Genomic DNA, 17,881 nt, shown 5'->3' on the forward strand with positions numbered 1-17,881 from the left:
ATCTACAGGGATAGGGAGGGTTCATTTTGGCTTATTGTTTCAGGGGGTTCAGACAATGCTAGCTTTCTCCTCTATTTGGGAGCCATCATAGACAGGAGTCCCCATGGATATGAAAATTATGGTGGTCTGAAAGCAAAGAGAGCTTGTGGAAAGGACCAGCATCCCAGCATCCTCTTCAAGGGCATCTCTGCCATGGTTCAGCTTGCTTCTGCTTGCCCATCCCTAAGTAAAGTATATGTCACTTTCTCACCGTATCACAGGATGACAACAAGGCTTTTAACACGCAGGCTGTAGGGACATCCTACATTCGTGCTGTACAAGTCACTTGGTTTTGAGATAGGGTTTGTCAATAAGCTAATAATTGAAAAATACTCTTAAGGTTTATGCTAAGCAGTAGTAAGTAATCAAGTGGATGTCAACATGGATCTTAAGCCAAACCTTTATTTGTATTGACTGAATAGTCACCAAGTGTAACTGAAGTGCCCTTGACTACACAGCTCACAGTCAAAGGAGACGACCAGCAAATAGGATGATGGGATAAGAGGATGGGGTCGATGAGACGGAAGTAAGGTAGGGTAGGTATGATCAAAACCCATTATGATTTTAGGAACACATCACAACACACATTAATTTTTGCATTTACCCTTTGCTAATGAAAATATAAAAGGTTTAAAGCACAGGGCATTCTCTACAGCGATGACACCAGAGGGCTGCTGTGGTCTCCAATGGGTCTCCAATGGATGTACTGTGTTTCCTAGGCTTCCTGGTAAAGACACACCTGCTCAACCCATGTTTGTGCCTGCTTTCCTGTGCCATGGAAATACTTAACCTCACAGTCTCTGCTATCATGCACCAAGTGTTGATTCAAATCCCTAAAAACCTTTAGCCAGTGCCTTTTATTCACTCTGACTGCTGGATTCCCCTCTGGCTCCAGCAAGGCCCCTGTACAGGAACTCCCTTCCAAGCAAACAGATTAGTTTATGGTCCTACAAGGTTAAGCGTGATACACGTGTTTGGGGAAAATGGAGATGTGCATTAAGAAGAAACATTACTTTTTGATCCAGTCAGGAAAGCATACATAATCTCCTCCAGAGCCTGTGAAAGACTTCATTTTACACATGAAATTGTGTGGAATTGCCCCAGACTGCGCTGAACATGGTTCCTGAGAATAGCTGTTCTCAAAACATGCTGCTGGGCAGCAGTTAGGGCCTCAGAGCACCGGAGAATAAATATAAGCAAATGTAATCTGTATAGAGCTATAGAGAATGGACACACATTCATGTTAGCGCAGTGCCTGTATGCAACCGGTCCTCAACATTACAGTGGGATGCACTGAGAATAGAGTAAAAATATAGATTCAGATCACATGGAGGAAATATGATACAAAGGGGCCTTCCTTGCTATAGAAAATTTTAGTATCAAGGTGTATATTAAGTATTTAAAATGACACTTTTCTATTTTTCTGTATGTATGTTTATTATATAGTCTGCTGTAAAAGTCCAGGCCTGACAGGCTCGAGGAAGTAACTGCATTTTTCTAAGCAGTGAGTTTTTAGTCATTTGCAAAGTAGCCTAAACTTAGTATTTGACCAAAAGCATTATTTGGGGGCTGAATGGAGACCATGAAATTTATACAACATAGGATGCTGTCTAGCTTAGGGGATTTCAAGCATAATAAATAAAGCATATATTAAAAATGTAGGAGAAAGACCTTTTGGATATATGGGATCGTTGGTATCTTCTGATGGGTCATCTTACCCTTGTTATTAAATGACAGTGATCATTAAAATGCCAAACATATCTTGACAGAATTCAGTTTACAAAATGTCAGCAAGTCTGTGTTTTTATTAGTTTGCTCCAAATCAATTTAGAAATTTCAATAGAATGCTTGTAAGTATTCCCTAAGAAATGTCCATTCCTGACTTTCTGCACAGAAAAATATATTACAAATTAATCAGATTTTCAGATTTCTGCATAATGGCTTTGCACGTTTATTGCTTAATCCTATTATAAAATGCTGTTATGATTGACACATCACTGTGGAGATAGAAGTCAATTGAATAATATGTAGCACTCAATTTTATTTGTAGCTTAATGTGCTGAAGTATTTTTTCCACATTTCCATTATTTATAAGTCCGTCTCTTTGGAGACTATATAGAAGAATTTGTTTTAAATGGACCAATAATACCTTCTTTAAAATTTATAAGCACAACAGAATCATATCTTTTTTCATTGGTTGGCCACAGCATGCCAGGAAGCAGACTTTGAGATGTCTTCCACTTGCTATTCATAGGGCAGACACCAGGAAAGTGGATCTTGTTCAGGTTTCCTTAGAACTGAATTTCAGCCACTCCATTAGAAAACTCCAACAAACAAACAAACAAACAAACAAACAAAAACCCTTCCAACAGGAACACTTCTGAAATGGTTGACACTGTTATTTTTATTCAAGTATTTATCGTTTCTACCATAATCGTAACCACTGTGGTTGTACTGAAACAAAGCAGGCAATCATGCAGGCAATGCCCAAAGATGTTAGAGATTTGCTGTCAGGGTGCTGGGAATCCAACAAGATCTCAGCACAGGAATATGGTGTGGCCCATGCCCACAGTGGCCGGTCTCTGTGGATTGGTGGTGAGACATTTCTCTTTCGATCTGCACCGAGAAAACTTGCCTTAGGGGATCTACGTTTCTTTTAGAAGATTGTGAAGGAGAACACTGAAAAGGGCTGTGGTTTTAGGAAAAGGTATTTGTTCGAGTCCATCCAAAGCCAGCATGAAGAGATAGCTTAAGGGCACAGAGCAGAGAGAGAAATCCCTATCAGGTACCAATATGGACAGACATGGCCATTCCTGAGTTTGTCTTTTGGCTTTGGACAATTAGCTTATCTATTACTCACCTGTGCATAACAGACACGGTTTCACACACATGTACGAATGCATGTGTACATACACACACTGCACTGGAGTGTGCTACCCAAACTGATGTTTAGAGCAGTATGTCTTTTAATACATGCAGCAAAATGCCTTTTCCTATTGTCTTCTCTTTCTGCTTTCTGATGACTGTGGCCATCCTGAATATACCATAACATTATTATCATTATTGTTATCATTATTATTATTATTATTATTATTATTATTATTATTATTATTATTATTATTGCCATTGGCAAATGATTTGAAATCTGGAGCTGTTGAAGAACCACTCTTTCACAAGCATCTGTTCCTTAGTGTCCTATGACATCACAGAAATATGTTGTTCCCAGGGTAGACTTGACACGAAAGAAACTTGTAATCTTTTTAATTCTAGGGGCCAGAGGAAACACAGTTCTACCAGACCCAGGAACTCCTGACCAGCACCAGACCAGCCAGACCCACCCCCCTTTTCCAGTTGGGCCACAGGTCAGTATCCCTCAACTGCTTTCCATTAGGCTGCATTTAAGATGGTTTTACCATATAAATAACCAAATAAATAATAATGAGTTAAAACCAATTAGCTCCAACAGAGCAAAGATGGTGATAAATTTTCGTATTGGAAGCTATATGACTACATTATTTATTAAATACTTTCAAGAAAATGTGTTTGTGAAAGTCTGTTCTTTAAAAAAAAAAGTTGATTTTTAATCATGTGGAAATATTTTTTCTGCCCTTAAAACCTTCTACATCTAGGCTGTTGGTTACCATGCAGTTTTCTAGAAAGTAAAACTTTAATGACTGGAGTGTGAAGAAAATTAAGTTATTTCAACCTTACTATAGCCATTTTTGAAATACAAGATGTGATTTAATATAAAAAAGTTAATGCAATTTTAATGCAAGTTCAGCTTATTGGGTTTGACAATACTGTACATCACACATAGCTCTTGCATTAATAAAGAAATACATTCATTATTTTTTAAAGTCCAATATTTGTTTTTTGCAGCCTGGCGTGGGTTATATGGAGATGGAGAACACAATTATAAAAGGCTGGGCTTTTTTTTTTTTTAACCTCTGCCATCTACTGTGAAACTTTCAGAGTTCATCTTGCTTTTATGGGGAGAAATATCTGGGCCTTTCTCCCCTTTGCTGTCACTGTTGTTCCTGGAGATCGATCACTTTTAGTACGAGCAGGGCTGGCCCAAGTGTAAAGCTTGGATCGGTGTTGACACTCTGACTCTGGTCACCAGCCTTCCAATGGCTTCAGATCCCACCGTCCACGTCAGAGCTGAGATAACTTCACTGGTAGACATGAAGACTGGGCAGTGTCTATTGGGGAGCATAGACCAAACCCTAGAGGGAGTTTATAGAGCCTGAGTCATTGGCTTCTTAGTGTCATGCCCTCATGACATCATTCTTCTTCCTAGTGTGTTCATATGTTTACGTAGTTGTGCATGTGTGTGTGTGTGCACAGATGTGCCCGGAAGCATAGGAGTCCTAACATGTTCTAACACCTTTAAGTTAGGTAACTAGAATGACATCCTCAGGCAGTGAAGAAGCGTGCTTCCGCGACAACCAGGAACGGCCATACTCTAGCATAATAAGCCCAAAATCCAGTCTTAGATTTCTGCACATCAAGCCCCGCAAACATGTGCATAACCTGAGAGTGACTACTCGCTTTCCCTTGTAGCTTCGTATCGACTGGCCATGTTACCTTACCAGGAACCTTAGGGCCAGGCAACAGTTTCATTATTATTCCCCAAGTCTGATGATTTGTTCTTTAGAGTAACTTGGAGTTTTTTTTTTTTATTTTCCAAAGGGGGAGGCCAAGCTATGGGTGTGAATTCAGTAAAGTGAGCAAATACATTGGGATCCCAGAGCTTCCTTTGCACAGACCTAGAGGGTCCTGTGGAGGGAGAGCCAGAGAATGCGCCCGCCCCTGCCCTCGTTCTTCCAATGCAGCAGCACAGTATCTCTGCATCTGGTCCTTGTGTTGGAGAGGATGGAGAAAGAGGATGAATCTGGAACAGTCTATCTGGTCTTAAATGTGACCCCTCCACGCACTGTGCATCCAGCAAGTTATGAAACCTCTCAGTCTCATTGGTAGGATGATTTCAGCATCACAGTAGAGCCTGGTGGTCATAATCTGACGCTGAGTCATGTCCATATTTAAACACCTTTTATTTTCCATCACAAAGAAAGTCAATCTTTAGGTAAAGTTTCATTTTGAATCCTGTAGAGAGAAAAAACTGTGTAATTATGTTTTACTCCTCAGCTCCTGTGAGGTTGTAGAGAAAGTCCGCCTTGAGGACTCTAAGTTCAAAAGACTTTTGTGTCATGGACCCCGTCAGAACACATGATCTTAGTATGTCACTCCAGTGAGGACCCTACCCGAGCACTCAAATTTTGGGCTCTACCACTGCCTTTCACACCAAGTTATGGATATTCAAACAAGAGCAGACACAAACAAGTATGTTTATGCTAACATCTGGAATTGGGTGAAGAATATGAAAGAATTAACAGGAAAAAATGTTAGTATTTTATCTTAAAGTATAAGCATTTCATTTTCTGTTACATTTTAGTTCTTTACATCATACACACATTATACAGTGTGTGTGTGTGTGTGTGTGTGTGTGTGTGTGTGTGTGTGTGTGTGTAACATTTCAGTAGTAACCACTGGTTTACTAACTGTCCAGTTTAGTTTCATATCAGGAACATTTTTAAACTTCCCTAAACAGGTACCAAAATTATCCATATTGATGACTCCACAGCATCTCATTAGGCTTAGCACTGTAACATGAACTACTTCAATATTTATGTACTTTAAAGTGTATTGTGTAATTTTATGCATTTATCTCTTTCCCCCTTTGAATTCTAACTTAACTATCCTAGGAGTATATTCTGAGTCAAATGGGGACGACTATATTTGCCATTCTTGATATGTGTTTCCAAATTCTTTTCCAAAATGATTGTGCCAGCATCCATGCCTTCCAGCCACATATGTGCAAAATAGCATCCACCACTAAAGGCTGTTTAGCACCAAGAAAATATTTTACCCTGTTTTTTCATTTATACTCGAAATCAGCATGTTATTACTAGTTTCGAACCAACAACAGAATAAAAATCCTACCAATATCAATGAATTCTTTCTGGAACAACATGGAATAAATTAGCTGAGCACTTTAAATATATGAGAACCAGGATCAAATAAAAATTCAATTAAATTTGCAATATGTAAAGGTACAGTGTTTCTTTTAAAGGTATTTTGGGTCCACAGAGATTTTAAGAATAAATTGATTTTTTTCTAAGAAATAAGTGAAACATAATGTCAAAATATTACTTCTTCCTTACACTCTGCTTTTCTGGGATGGAGTATGGTTCTATTCCACTTCTGAGGAAACTTCCTGACCTGATATAATGGAGGGACTGTGCTAAGGAAGGCAGGGTCATGTTCTACCAGAGAGTGAGCCAGGTTTCTCTTGTTTTTCAGCCTCTTCTGACGGCGCAGCAGTTGGCCTCTGCTGTGGCCGGGGTGATGCCAGGAGGCCCCCCAGCCCTCAATCAGCCCATCCTCATCCCCTTCAACATGGCAGGACAGCTCGGTGGTCAGCAAGGCCTGGTCCTCACACTGCCCACAGCGAACCTCACCAACATCCAAGGGCTGGTAGCAGCAGCTGCAGCTGGAGGCATTATGACTCTGCCATTGCAAAATCTACAAGGTAACTACCTTGCCCAGGTGTTTTGCGATGCTCTGCTCACTGGCCGAGCTCTCTGAAATGAACAAAAAAAGATGCACCCATAGAGGGAATGTGATTTAGGGATGTTTCTATTATAAAGGGCATGAAAGGCCTCTATAGAAAACAACATTGCCGTTGTTTATGATGTTGCTCAGGCCATGGTTCTATCAAACCTCCTTTGCTTTGATGAGCACCAGGGTATTTGGGTCCTCTGGATGCATTCATGGAAGCATGATCATTGCAGGATACACCTCAGTTAAATGTGACATCATTGTGTTGTTATGTGAAGACATAGTGGTAATCTGACAAGGTCCTCAGTTTGGTTCCATGCAAGGAGAGATTGGCTGCTACCTATATCTGTGTGAAGTGGTCAGGACACCACAAATACAAAGTGTCATTTGGAATAATTAATTTAATGATTATTTTGCTACTAGATAGGCTTCAGATATAAGTGTTTAACAAAGAGTATATTATTTGAGCTTTTTGGTAGTGTGAGGATTGTAATTTTACTGGGAGAAGTTTTTCTCTAGGTTTTGAAGTGTTTAACTTTTCTTAAATATTTTGATAACACCAACACTGCTTAACTTCCAAGTTATTCACCAAAGGAAGAATAATTATGATGAAAAGTTCTGAAAAAGAATATAATGTTTGCTACCAAAGTAAACAAAAAATGAAACCACAACAACAAACTCAAAGCAGTCTGACTTCTTCATTTCTGTAAATGAAAGCAGATATTTTATTTTACAGAACAAAAGTTTGTCTGCGTAAGTCCTCAGAATAACAATTTAAATTACTCTGTACTGGTCTAGGGGTATGTGTTCATTTGATTCATTAAGTTGGTTAGAACATCAATCACGCTGAAAAGCAACTAATAACTAGTGAATCTTAAACCTCTCTGCACTCTGTGTGTTCTGATATTCCACCCATTGTTGCTACTTCTTAACTTTCATTTTAATGTTTAAAACAAAGTCTCTCTTATACCATTAAATTGTGCCAAGAACCTTGCCATTCATAAATCATGCATGCTCAGGATACACTAATGCATGAACTTCGCTTGTTTCAAATTTGAGTGCCTGGGAAGCCAGGAACTTGAGATTAAGCAAATAAAGCAGGAACACACAAGGTGAAAGCAGAAGCAACAAAGTGTAGGGCCAGGCTTCTTAATGTAGGTGGATGATGAAATCTTAATGAAGAAACAGGCATTATCAAAATGCAGCCTTCCATTTGGAACATGTGTGCTTATGGGAATATTGAATATTATAAATAAACATCAGCTCGTAGAGCCTCCTAGCCTGTGAATTAATTCTGCTTGGTTAAGATGGACTCCAAAGTCAGACTGAAAGAAAGAAGTTTTTTAGTGTATATACTTTCATTGTAGGTCAGTGTTGTTGGGGGTTTTGGTGCCTGTTACCCAAGAATTTTAAAATCAGTTTTGGCCTAGGATACAGCAAGGCCTTCTCCATTTTGTTTTGAAGTCATGTTTGACTATGAGCTTAGGTCAACCCTGTGTGTGGTGCCCTGAGTAAGTAAGGGTGGCTAAAGCATTATTATTTTTTTAATCCTTTGGTTCCCCTGGAAAATGCTCCAACCAGTATCACCTTAAGAAGTGTATTTATTTTCTCACCCAAGCTCACATCAGCCACAGAATTGCAAACAAACATTTCTCTCTTTGAAGTCATCTTCAAGTGTTCAGTGCTCTTGGAAGGGAGGTGATGAGCTCACTAAAAGGTGAAACGATCTAGCAGTAAGTCAGGTGGTTGGGGGGAGGCTTCCTCCTGCCTTTTAACATCAAGGTCCTCCTCCAGCATCCTCTCCTTTAAGGTCCAAATCAACACTTGATAAGGAAGTTCTACATTGTGTTTCTTTGGACTTTTCTGACCCTTCCATACCTTCTCACGTTTCTCAACACCGAGACCTCACTAACCAAAGATGGCAACAGATATTTCCCAGGGTGTAATATCTTCAGGAAAACCAGAAATAGTTAGTAGCCCAGTGAGAAGTCCAAGGGTGATAGGATGGTAAGTAGAAGGCTTCCTGCCTTCAAGGTGACTGCGATCAGTGGTGGTCAACACCTACAACTTGAAGAGCAATGCCAAACCTCACTTTTAAATCAGTCCGGCAGCACCCAGCCCAAGGCCGATCTCACCTTTAAGTGACCTTCTACACCAGCAGTTCTCAACCTATGGGCCATGACACCTTTGTCAAACATTTATCTCCAATAAATATTTACATTGTGACTCATCACAGTAGCAAAATAACAGTTGTGAAGTAGCAACAAAAATGATGTTATGCTTTTGGGGGGGTCATTACCACATGAGGAGCTGTATTAAGGGGTCCCAGCATTAGGAATGTTGAGAAGCACTGCTCTACAGTCTGTGATGATCCCTAGGCAATACTTATGGGTGGAGAAGCTTCCTCAGCTCTACTGCATTGCAGAAGGTAGCATTGTGTGGGAGAGAGAACAGCTGGCTGTCAGGAAAAATCATCAGCTTTAAGGGCTTGGTCTACTTTGAGATGGAGATGACAGTTCTAGATGTCTTTAACTCATAATTTTCTCAAAAGTAGCGCTTTTTTCCAATGAACACATTAGACCCAATATGTACACACATTTCTATAGTCAAAAGCTAGCGTAACGGGTCAAAGGCTGTTTCCCTTGCAGAACCCACTCCTCAGCCAATTAACAGAGTCACTTCAGCCCAAGGTTTTCAGTATTTTAAAATGATTAATAAGTCTGTTTATCTGTAATAGACATCCCAGTTTTCCAGTGACTTGAGTAGTGAGCGTGAGGGGGAGGCTTTTAAGTGTAACACACCTAATCCAAAGGAAGTTCCTAATCCTATATGACACACTTAAACCTGGATAGTTCCCTCTTCTCTCTTTGAAGTACTATGATTTTAATTCACGAAATAACATAACTAACAAGAATTTTCTCTGATTTTCCAGCTTTCTTGTCCAGTCTTTCCTCTACCCATTCTTCTCATTCAAAAGCTTTAGATTTGCTAAGAAGATGAGAAACAATTTGCTGGCGTCAGTTTCTTAATGGGTTGGAACTCAGGAATAAGTTTTCAATTATTTTCCTTTATGTTAATATGATTGAGAGCTTATTCATTTTCATCTCCTATCAAGCAGCATAGCACAGTTCTCAGAGGAGCCCGGACTGCTCACGTACATTAGGATGAGTGCTGGTGAGGTGATGCTAGCCTAAGAGTCATTCTCCTAGACTCAGACAGTGCTTCTACTCTTCAGAATGAGATCCAGGGCAGCAGCTGGGGGCTCGAAAACTCAGAACCTCAGGCTTCAGCAATCCTTTAGCAGAACATGCGTTTTTACAATTTTCCCTTGGTGACTTCTATACACATTCAAATTTAAGAAAGAAAAGAGACTAAGACATTGTTGTTCCATCTCTAGTTGGCATATCCTCACCTCACCGCATCTTGGTCTGTTTGGGCTGCTATAACAAAATACAATAGACTTGTCAGTTTACAAACAGTAGACTTTGTTTCTTGGGTTCTGGGGGCCTGGAAGTCTAAGATCAAGGCACCATGTCTAGTTCTAACAGAGGCTCACTCTCTCATTCACTGATGCTCATCTCCTGAGTCTTCAGTGGTAGGAGAGGCTCTTTGGGACTTCTTTTCTTTTCCTAAGAAAGTAATTTATTCAGATTACATCTCAATTGTTATCCCCTCCCTTGTATCTTCCCATTCCCCACCATCTTTTACTCTATTCCCCTCCCCTAGGTCTGTGACAGAAGGGTTCCTCCTCCCCCCACCATATGATCACAGCCTATCAGGTCTCATCTGGCATGCCTGCTTCCCCTTTCCCTGGGTGCCACCAGGCCTCCCACCAAGGGGAAGTAGTTAAATATGGGGAACCAGAGTTCATGTCAGAGTCAGTCCCTGCTCTCCATACAACTGTGGAGAATATGTTGTTCATTGGCTAGATATGAATAGGGGTTCTAGATTTACTGCATGCATTGTCCTTGGTTGGTGCAGTAGTTTCAGCAGACTCCCCTGGGTTGAGATCCACCAGCCTTGATGGTCGTCTTGTAGGTTTCTAGGACCCTCTGGATCCTTCTATTTCCCCATTCTCCCATACCTCACTCACCTGGAGTCCCACTAGGAAGTCCCAACATCTTTCCCAATCTCCTGCTAAATGAAGACTTTCAGGGGACATCCCTGTTGTGCTAGTGTCCAGTTATAAGTGAGTATATGCCATGTGTGTCTTTCTGGGTCTTGGTTAAATCACTCAGGATTCTAGTTCCATCTATTTGTCTGCAGATTTCAAGATGTCCTTGTTTTTATAGCTGAAAAGTATCCCATAATGTAAATGTACCACAGTTTCTTTATCCATTTCTTCAGCTGAGGGACATCTAGCTTTTTTTCCAGGTTCTGGCTATTACGAATAAGGCTGATATGAACATGGTTGAACATATGTTCTTGTTGTGTGGTGGAGCATCTTTTGGGTATATTTCAAGGAGTGGAATAGCTGGGTCTTGAGGAAGCCCTATCCCCAATTTTCTGAGAAAGCATCAGATTGATGTTCAAAGTGGTTGTACAAGTTTGCACTCCCACCAGCAATGATGTAGTGTTCCCCTTTCTCCACATCCTCGCCAGCATATGCTCTCACCTGAGTTTTTCATCTTAGCTATTCTGATGGGTGTAAGATGGAATCTCAGAGTCGTTTTGATTTGCATTTCTCTGATGACTAAGGACATTTGAGCATTTCTTTAAGTTTTTCTCAGCTGTTCAATATTCCTCTGATGAGAACTCTCTGTTTAATTCTGAGCCGTATTTCTTAATTGGGTTATTTGGTTTGGTGGTGTTTAATTTCTTGAGCTCTCTATATATTTTAGATATTAGTCCTTTGTCAGATGTAGGATTGCTAAAGATCTTTTCCCAGTCTATAGGCTATCACTTTATTCTGTTGACAGTGTCTCCTGCCTTACAGAAGCTTCTCAGCCTCATGAAGTCCCATTTATTAATTGTTGACCTTAGAGCTTGGGTTGTTAGTGTTCTGTTCAGGAAGTTGTCTCCTGTGCCAATGAGTTCCAGGCTCTTCCACACTTTTTCTTCTAACAGATTTAGTGTCTCTCGTTTTATATTGAGGTCTTTAATCCACTTGGACTTGAGTTTTGTACAAGGTGATAAATATGGATCTACTTGCATCTTTCCACATGTAGACATCTAGTTAGACCAGCAACATTTTTTGAAGATGCTATCCTTTTTCCAATGAAGATTTGGCTTCTTTGTCAAAAATCAAGTGTTCATACGTGTGTGGATTTATTTCTGGGTCTTTGATTCAATTCCATTGAACAAACAGCCTATTGCTATGGCCATAGCATGCTGTTTTAATTACTGTTGCTTTACAGTATGGCTTGAGATCAGGTATGGAGATTCCTCCAGAGCATCTTTTATTGTACAGGATTATTTTAGCTATTCGAGGCATTTTGTTTTTCCATATGAAATTGAGAATTCATCTTTCAATGTTCTTAAAAATTGCATACGTATTTTGATACAGATTGCATTGAATCTGTAAATTGCTTTTGGTAAGATGGCCATTTTTACTATGTTAATTCTCCTGATCCATGAGCAAGGGAGATCTTTTGATTATCTGATATCATCTTCAATCTCCTTCTTCAGATATTTGAAGTTTTTTTTTTTTTAAAACAAGTCTTTCACTTGCTTGGTTAGAGTTACTCCTAGATACTTTATATTACTTGTGGCTAACGATAAAGGTGTAGTTTCCCTAATTTCTTCCTCTGCACAATTGTCATTTATAAATAGGAAGGCAGTGAGTTTTTTGAGTTAATTTTATACCCAGCCACTTTTTTTGAAAGTATTTATCAGCTGTAGGAGTTCTCTGGTGGAATTTTGGGGGTCACTTATGTGTGCTATCCTATCATCTGCCAATTGGGATAATTTGACTTCCTCTTTTCTAATTTGGATCCCCTTGATCTCCTTTTGTTGTCTTATTGATCTATCTAGAACTTCATAACTATATTGAAGAGATATGCATAATGTGGGGAGCCTTGTCTGGTCCCTGATTTTAGAAGAATTTCCTTGAGTTTCTCTCCATTTAATTTGATGTTGGATATTGGCTTGCTAAATATAGCCTTTTATATGTTTAGGTATGTGCCTTGTATCCCTGATCTTTCCAAAACTTTAAGCATGAATAGGTGTTGGAGTTTGTCAAATGCTTTTTTGGCATCTAAGGAAATGATCATTTTTTTCAGTTTGTTTATATGGTGGATTACATTGATAGATTTCCATATATTGAACCATCCTTGTATGCCTGGAATGAAGCCTACTTGGTCATGGTGAATGATATCTTTGATGTGTTCTTGTATTCAATGTTCATAAAAGAAATTGGTCTGAAATTCTCTTTCTTTGTTGGGTCTTTGTGAGGTTTAGGTATCAAAGTGACTGTGGCCGCATAGAATGAGTTTAGTAATGTTCCATCCATTTATATTTTGTGAAGTAGAGAGTATTGGTATTAGCTCTCCTTTGACTGTCTGGTAGAATTCTACACTGAAACCATCTGGTCCTGGGCTTTTTGGGGGGACTTTTAATGGCTGCTTCTATTTCTGTAGGAGAAATATGACTATTTAATATGTTTATCTGCTCTTGATTCAACTTTGCCATTATATGTTACTTGACCTTTCTCCTTTGCTGCTTTTAATATTTTTTCTTTGTTCTGTATATTTTGTGTTTTGATTATTATGTAGCAGGAGGATTTTCTTTTCTGGTCTATTTATTTGGTGTTCTGTAGGCCTCATGTACATTTATATGCATCTCTTTCTTTGAATTGGAGAAATTTTCTTCTATTATTTTGTTGAAAATATTTTCTAGGCCTTGGAGCCATGCATCTTCTCTTTCCTCAGTTCCTATTATCCTCAAGTTTCATCTTTTCATGGTGTCCTTAATTTCTTGGATGTTTTGTATCAGGAATTTTTCAGATTTAACATTTTCTTTGATGGTTGATCAAGTTCTTCAATTGTATTTTCTACTCCTGGGATTCTTTCCTCCATCTCTTGAATTCTGTTACAGAAGCTTACCTCTCTATTTCTTGTTTTCTTCTCTAAGTTCTCTCGTTCTCAGCTTTCTTCTGTCTGTGCTTTTATCATTGTTTCCATTTTCATCTTCAGATCTTGAACTATTATATTGATTTCCTTCATCTGATTATTTGTATTTTCCTGAATTTCTTCCAGTGATTTCTTTATTTCCTCTCTATAGGCCTCTTTAATGTCCTCAATCTGTTTGGCTGTATCTTCCTACATTTGTTTAATGGATTTTATTCATTTCCTCCATTATCATCTTCATTACTAAAGATTTAAGGTCATTTTTTTTGTGTGTGTATCAGTTGTGTTGGAATTCTCAGGGTTGAATTGTTTGGGATAGCTGGGTTCTGGAGGTACCATATTGTTTTGGTGTTTGGTGTTTGTACTTTTAAACTGGTCTTTAGTCATCTTGCAGTCTCTGATGTTCAGAGGTAGTTTCTGGTGTCCTTCACTTGTCGTTGAGAGCAGTTCATTGGTGAATGTCTATAAGTCAAAAACCCTCACCTGTGGGGATCAGGGAATCTTTCCCTGGATCAGGCAGATGACCTAGTTTCAGCTTCAGGGGACTTTGCTCCATACCTTGGGCTCCCCACTGGGTCAGCAGAGGCTGGTGCTGGTGCTCTGCAGCCCAAGGATCAGTTTGAGGTAGTGTAGATACACCTGGTTATCCTGCCTTTGGCTGGGCTTTAGAAACCCTGTCCTAGGACATGGGGTTTTGGAGCTTAGGCTCAGTCCACCCTAGAGTGCCAGAACCCACACTGACTTGTGGTGGTTGGCTAGGATTCTACCTGATGCATCTAGGCAATGGGTCCTAGGTTCAGTCCTGCCTGAGAGAGCAGATACCACCCTCTGGCTTGTAGCAGTTGGCTAGGCTTCTGCCTGATCCCCTCAAGCCATTTCAGTCCCAGAAGAGAGGATGGGAGCCCCCTTTCAGTTGTGGTGACAGGTTAGGCTTCCCCAGATCTGCTTAAGCCAGTTCAGTCCCATCCAAGTGTGTGGGAACAGTCCTCTTGGGTGGCTGGCTAGGTTTCTGTGCAATCCACTCAGGCCAGCCACCTTAGATCAGTCAACCCGAGAGTGCAGCTATGAAGCTGTAGCTGGAGAAAGTGTCCACAGCTGCTTGGGTCCCCTCTTGTGGGCCCTGGTTCCCTCCAGGACTCGCGGGATGATCTGAGGTCAGATCTATCCCCATTCTACACTTTCAGCTCCCCCAGGGCCAGAGCAGGCACTAATGCTGATTTCTGTAGCCCGCAGATCAGTCAGAGAGGGAGAGAGGGCAGGTACAGCAAGATAGGCTGCACTGGGCTTTGGATACCATGCGTGTGGTCACTAGCACCGAGGGATTTCTGTGGACTGGCGGGGTGGTCTGAGGTCAACTTCACCCATTTTCCTGTGTTCTCCCAGGCCATCAGATCCAGAGTCTGGGGACTGGGTCACAGTCCTCCATTGGCCAGTTGGATGGCCTGAGGCCTGACCCACCTGTGCTCTGTGGCTGTGGAGACTCCTCTCACCTAGGGCTCTCCAAGCTTTGTGGTCTGTAGTTCCCAGTCAGGTTCCTAGTCTCTGACTTACAGATCAGATACCTTTCCGGTTCGGCACTTCCATCTTGGATCTCATATAGTGTCTTTGGATTTTCTTTTACAAGGACAAAAGTGCCCTGCTCTAACCACTTTCTAGAGGCTCTGATTCATACAAGGCCTTGGGGGAATTAGGTTTTACTACAAATGTGGGAGGAACAAAAACATTCAGGCCATAGTATCCCCTAACATGGCCAGAAGGCTCCTCTGCCAAACTTTGAGCATGCTATGTGACCAAACAGTGCCTATGAATGCTGCTGCTCTTTTCCCCATGCCAGATCCCCAGGCACGGATATCAAGCCAACATGTAACTTACTGGAGATATACTTGTTTCTATCAGTACATTTGTGTTCCAAAGGTCAAGGGAACCAACGTTCTTGCTTAATAAGAGTGTTACTGAACCATTTTTCCTGAGATTTTATCCAGAAAAATATTTATATTACCCATAAAGAGAATGTGCGCCAGCAGGAAATCTGTTGTCAAGGCCCACAGGTTTTGCTCCTTCTTTCAGGAGATTTTTTTCCTCTTAAGAAAGATATTCACTCCCATCATATCACTAATACTGTATTGATTGTAAAGAAGGAGCAGGGAATTATGTAGGAACCCAGTAGACTAGTCTCATTTAAGCCCAGACTGAGGTGTGAGTCTTTGAGGATTCAAGTGGCTATGAGGAGGCTAGCTGTACCAATATCATGTATACACAGGGTGCAAGTGTCCATCCTCCTTGCCCAGAATGACTAAGAACACATTTCCATTTTCTCCTGCTCCCTGCAGACCACTTCTCTATTGCAACCTAGGTACATCTGTGGTCCACCTTCTAACTCACATAGCTATGTGGGATCTTGCACCACTATCAAACTCCATTGTGCTTATGTCCTTTTCCTTGCATTTATTAAAATTTTAGACTATCCAAGAGAGAAATTGCCTGTTGGGAAGAGATGTTTTTATTTTGAATTACTTTATAGGTTCACTAGCCAAGTGGGAGATTAACTGGCCCCATGGTGAAGAGTTTATTCTTATTCAATGTGTATTAGAATGTATGGACTGTGAGCAAACACGCTGAGGGAACATGCTCGATCTTTTGTGCCATGGTCACAGGACTTATATTCCATGTGGCTGTAATCAAACCCACAACTGTGAAATGAGACCAGTAATGACAATAAACCTGAAAGAAAGAAAATGACTGTGTTCTATGCCACATTATTTTAAAACTCCTTTAAAAGTCATTATCTTCCATTTTACTGATTCCTTTGTGAAGGAATCACTGTGCTAAAAATAGCATTGGTTGCTCAGGAAAGAATCAATTAGTTGAAACGGCAAAATGAAATCTCCTTCCCAGAACTCATGCAAGTGTGTTGAGTCTTTGATTTTGCCCAGACTTGGGCTAAAATTGAGAACATAAGCTTAGACCATATAGATGTCAGTGACCACGGCAGCAAAGGTGTTAATGGGCAATAGAGGAGGACCACCTACCTCAGGCAGAAGAGTCAGGCTAGCAGCATGTTCATGGAGCACAGACCAGAGTGACCCGCTAATCACTGTGGGCAACATAAATGGAGAATATAAATATGCCATGGAGGAGATTTATATCAAAGTGTGAACACTCTAGTTAACTCAGCCAAAACATTTAAATTAATGACCAAAAATACATTTAGAGTTTGCAGCTTAACATGAACATGAAAAAGCAATTAGATTCAAGACAAGTTTTTTTAAAATCAGGTCAAAAATGGTTCCCCTGTCCTTGGCTCTGGCAGGAACCCTTCCCTGCTTCTCTCTGACTTTATGAATTAGTCTGCTTTGTGTCTCCATAACAGAATCACTGATGCTGGCTTCTCAATGAACAGGCCTCCTTGGCTCACAGTTTAGGAGTTTCAAAGATTGAAATTGGGAGGGTGCTGCAGGGTTAGTCTCAGGTGAAGGTCTTCTGGTTACATAGCAACAGGGAGAACTAGGAAAGGAATCAGCTATGTGCAGAAAGGGCCAGGCACATGGGTAACCCCGCTAACAACCCATTCTCATGAGAATTACACTGCAAGATCAGCATTAATTCCTTTGGAGGATGATGCCCCATCACCTGCTTGCCTTTTCATGTATTAATATGTACACTACTCCAAAACCACTACAAAGGACAAAACTCCCATCCAAAAACCATTGATGAACAAACTATATCCCACTTATAACATAGCCCAAATTAATAACTGTACATGGTAAAGTATCCATAGATGCCATTTGTGAGTTCCATTGCATTTGCTTTTTTGTTGTGGCAATAAAATGCATGACCCTTAAGCTCTCAGTTCAATGAGTTCTGATGATACTATGCAACCTTGAAGCATACATCAACCACAATGTTATTGACATTCCATTATTCCACCAAAAATCCCTTGTTTCCCTTTCAGTCAATCCTCTCTGTCTAATCTTGGTAGTTCCAGCTCTAGTATAGATTAGTATTGTCTGTTCTAGAACTATGTGTAAATAAAGTCATGTTGTATATTATTTTAAACTCAGTTTGTGTGTGTGTATGTGTGTGTGTTTAATTTCAAAGCAGCTTTTCAACATTATAGTACACCACATCTATTTTTCCACAGTCATTCCAACATC

At 40.3% G+C, this 17,881-nt stretch overlaps 1 protein-coding gene across 1 annotated transcript in view; it reads left to right on the plus strand.

Annotated features, from left to right (window-relative positions):
• The window catches only part of POU6F2 (POU class 6 homeobox 2), a gene marked incomplete at its 5' end in the record, with an annotated part of 488,714 nt that overhangs the window by 222,182 nt on the left and 248,651 nt on the right, over positions 1–17,881 (plus strand). The window contains 2 exons of the mRNA XM_084795181.1: positions 3,310–3,401; positions 6,403–6,631. Of these exons, the coding sequence (XP_084651307.1) occupies positions 3,310–3,401; positions 6,403–6,631 (321 nt within the window). The remainder of the gene's footprint in view (positions 1–3,309; positions 3,402–6,402; positions 6,632–17,881) is intronic.

The sequence above is a fragment of the Acomys minous genome (assembly GCF_964271855.1).
Source record: "Acomys minous genome assembly, chromosome: 9".
Classification (NCBI taxonomy): domain Eukaryota; kingdom Metazoa; phylum Chordata; class Mammalia; order Rodentia; family Muridae; genus Acomys; species Acomys minous.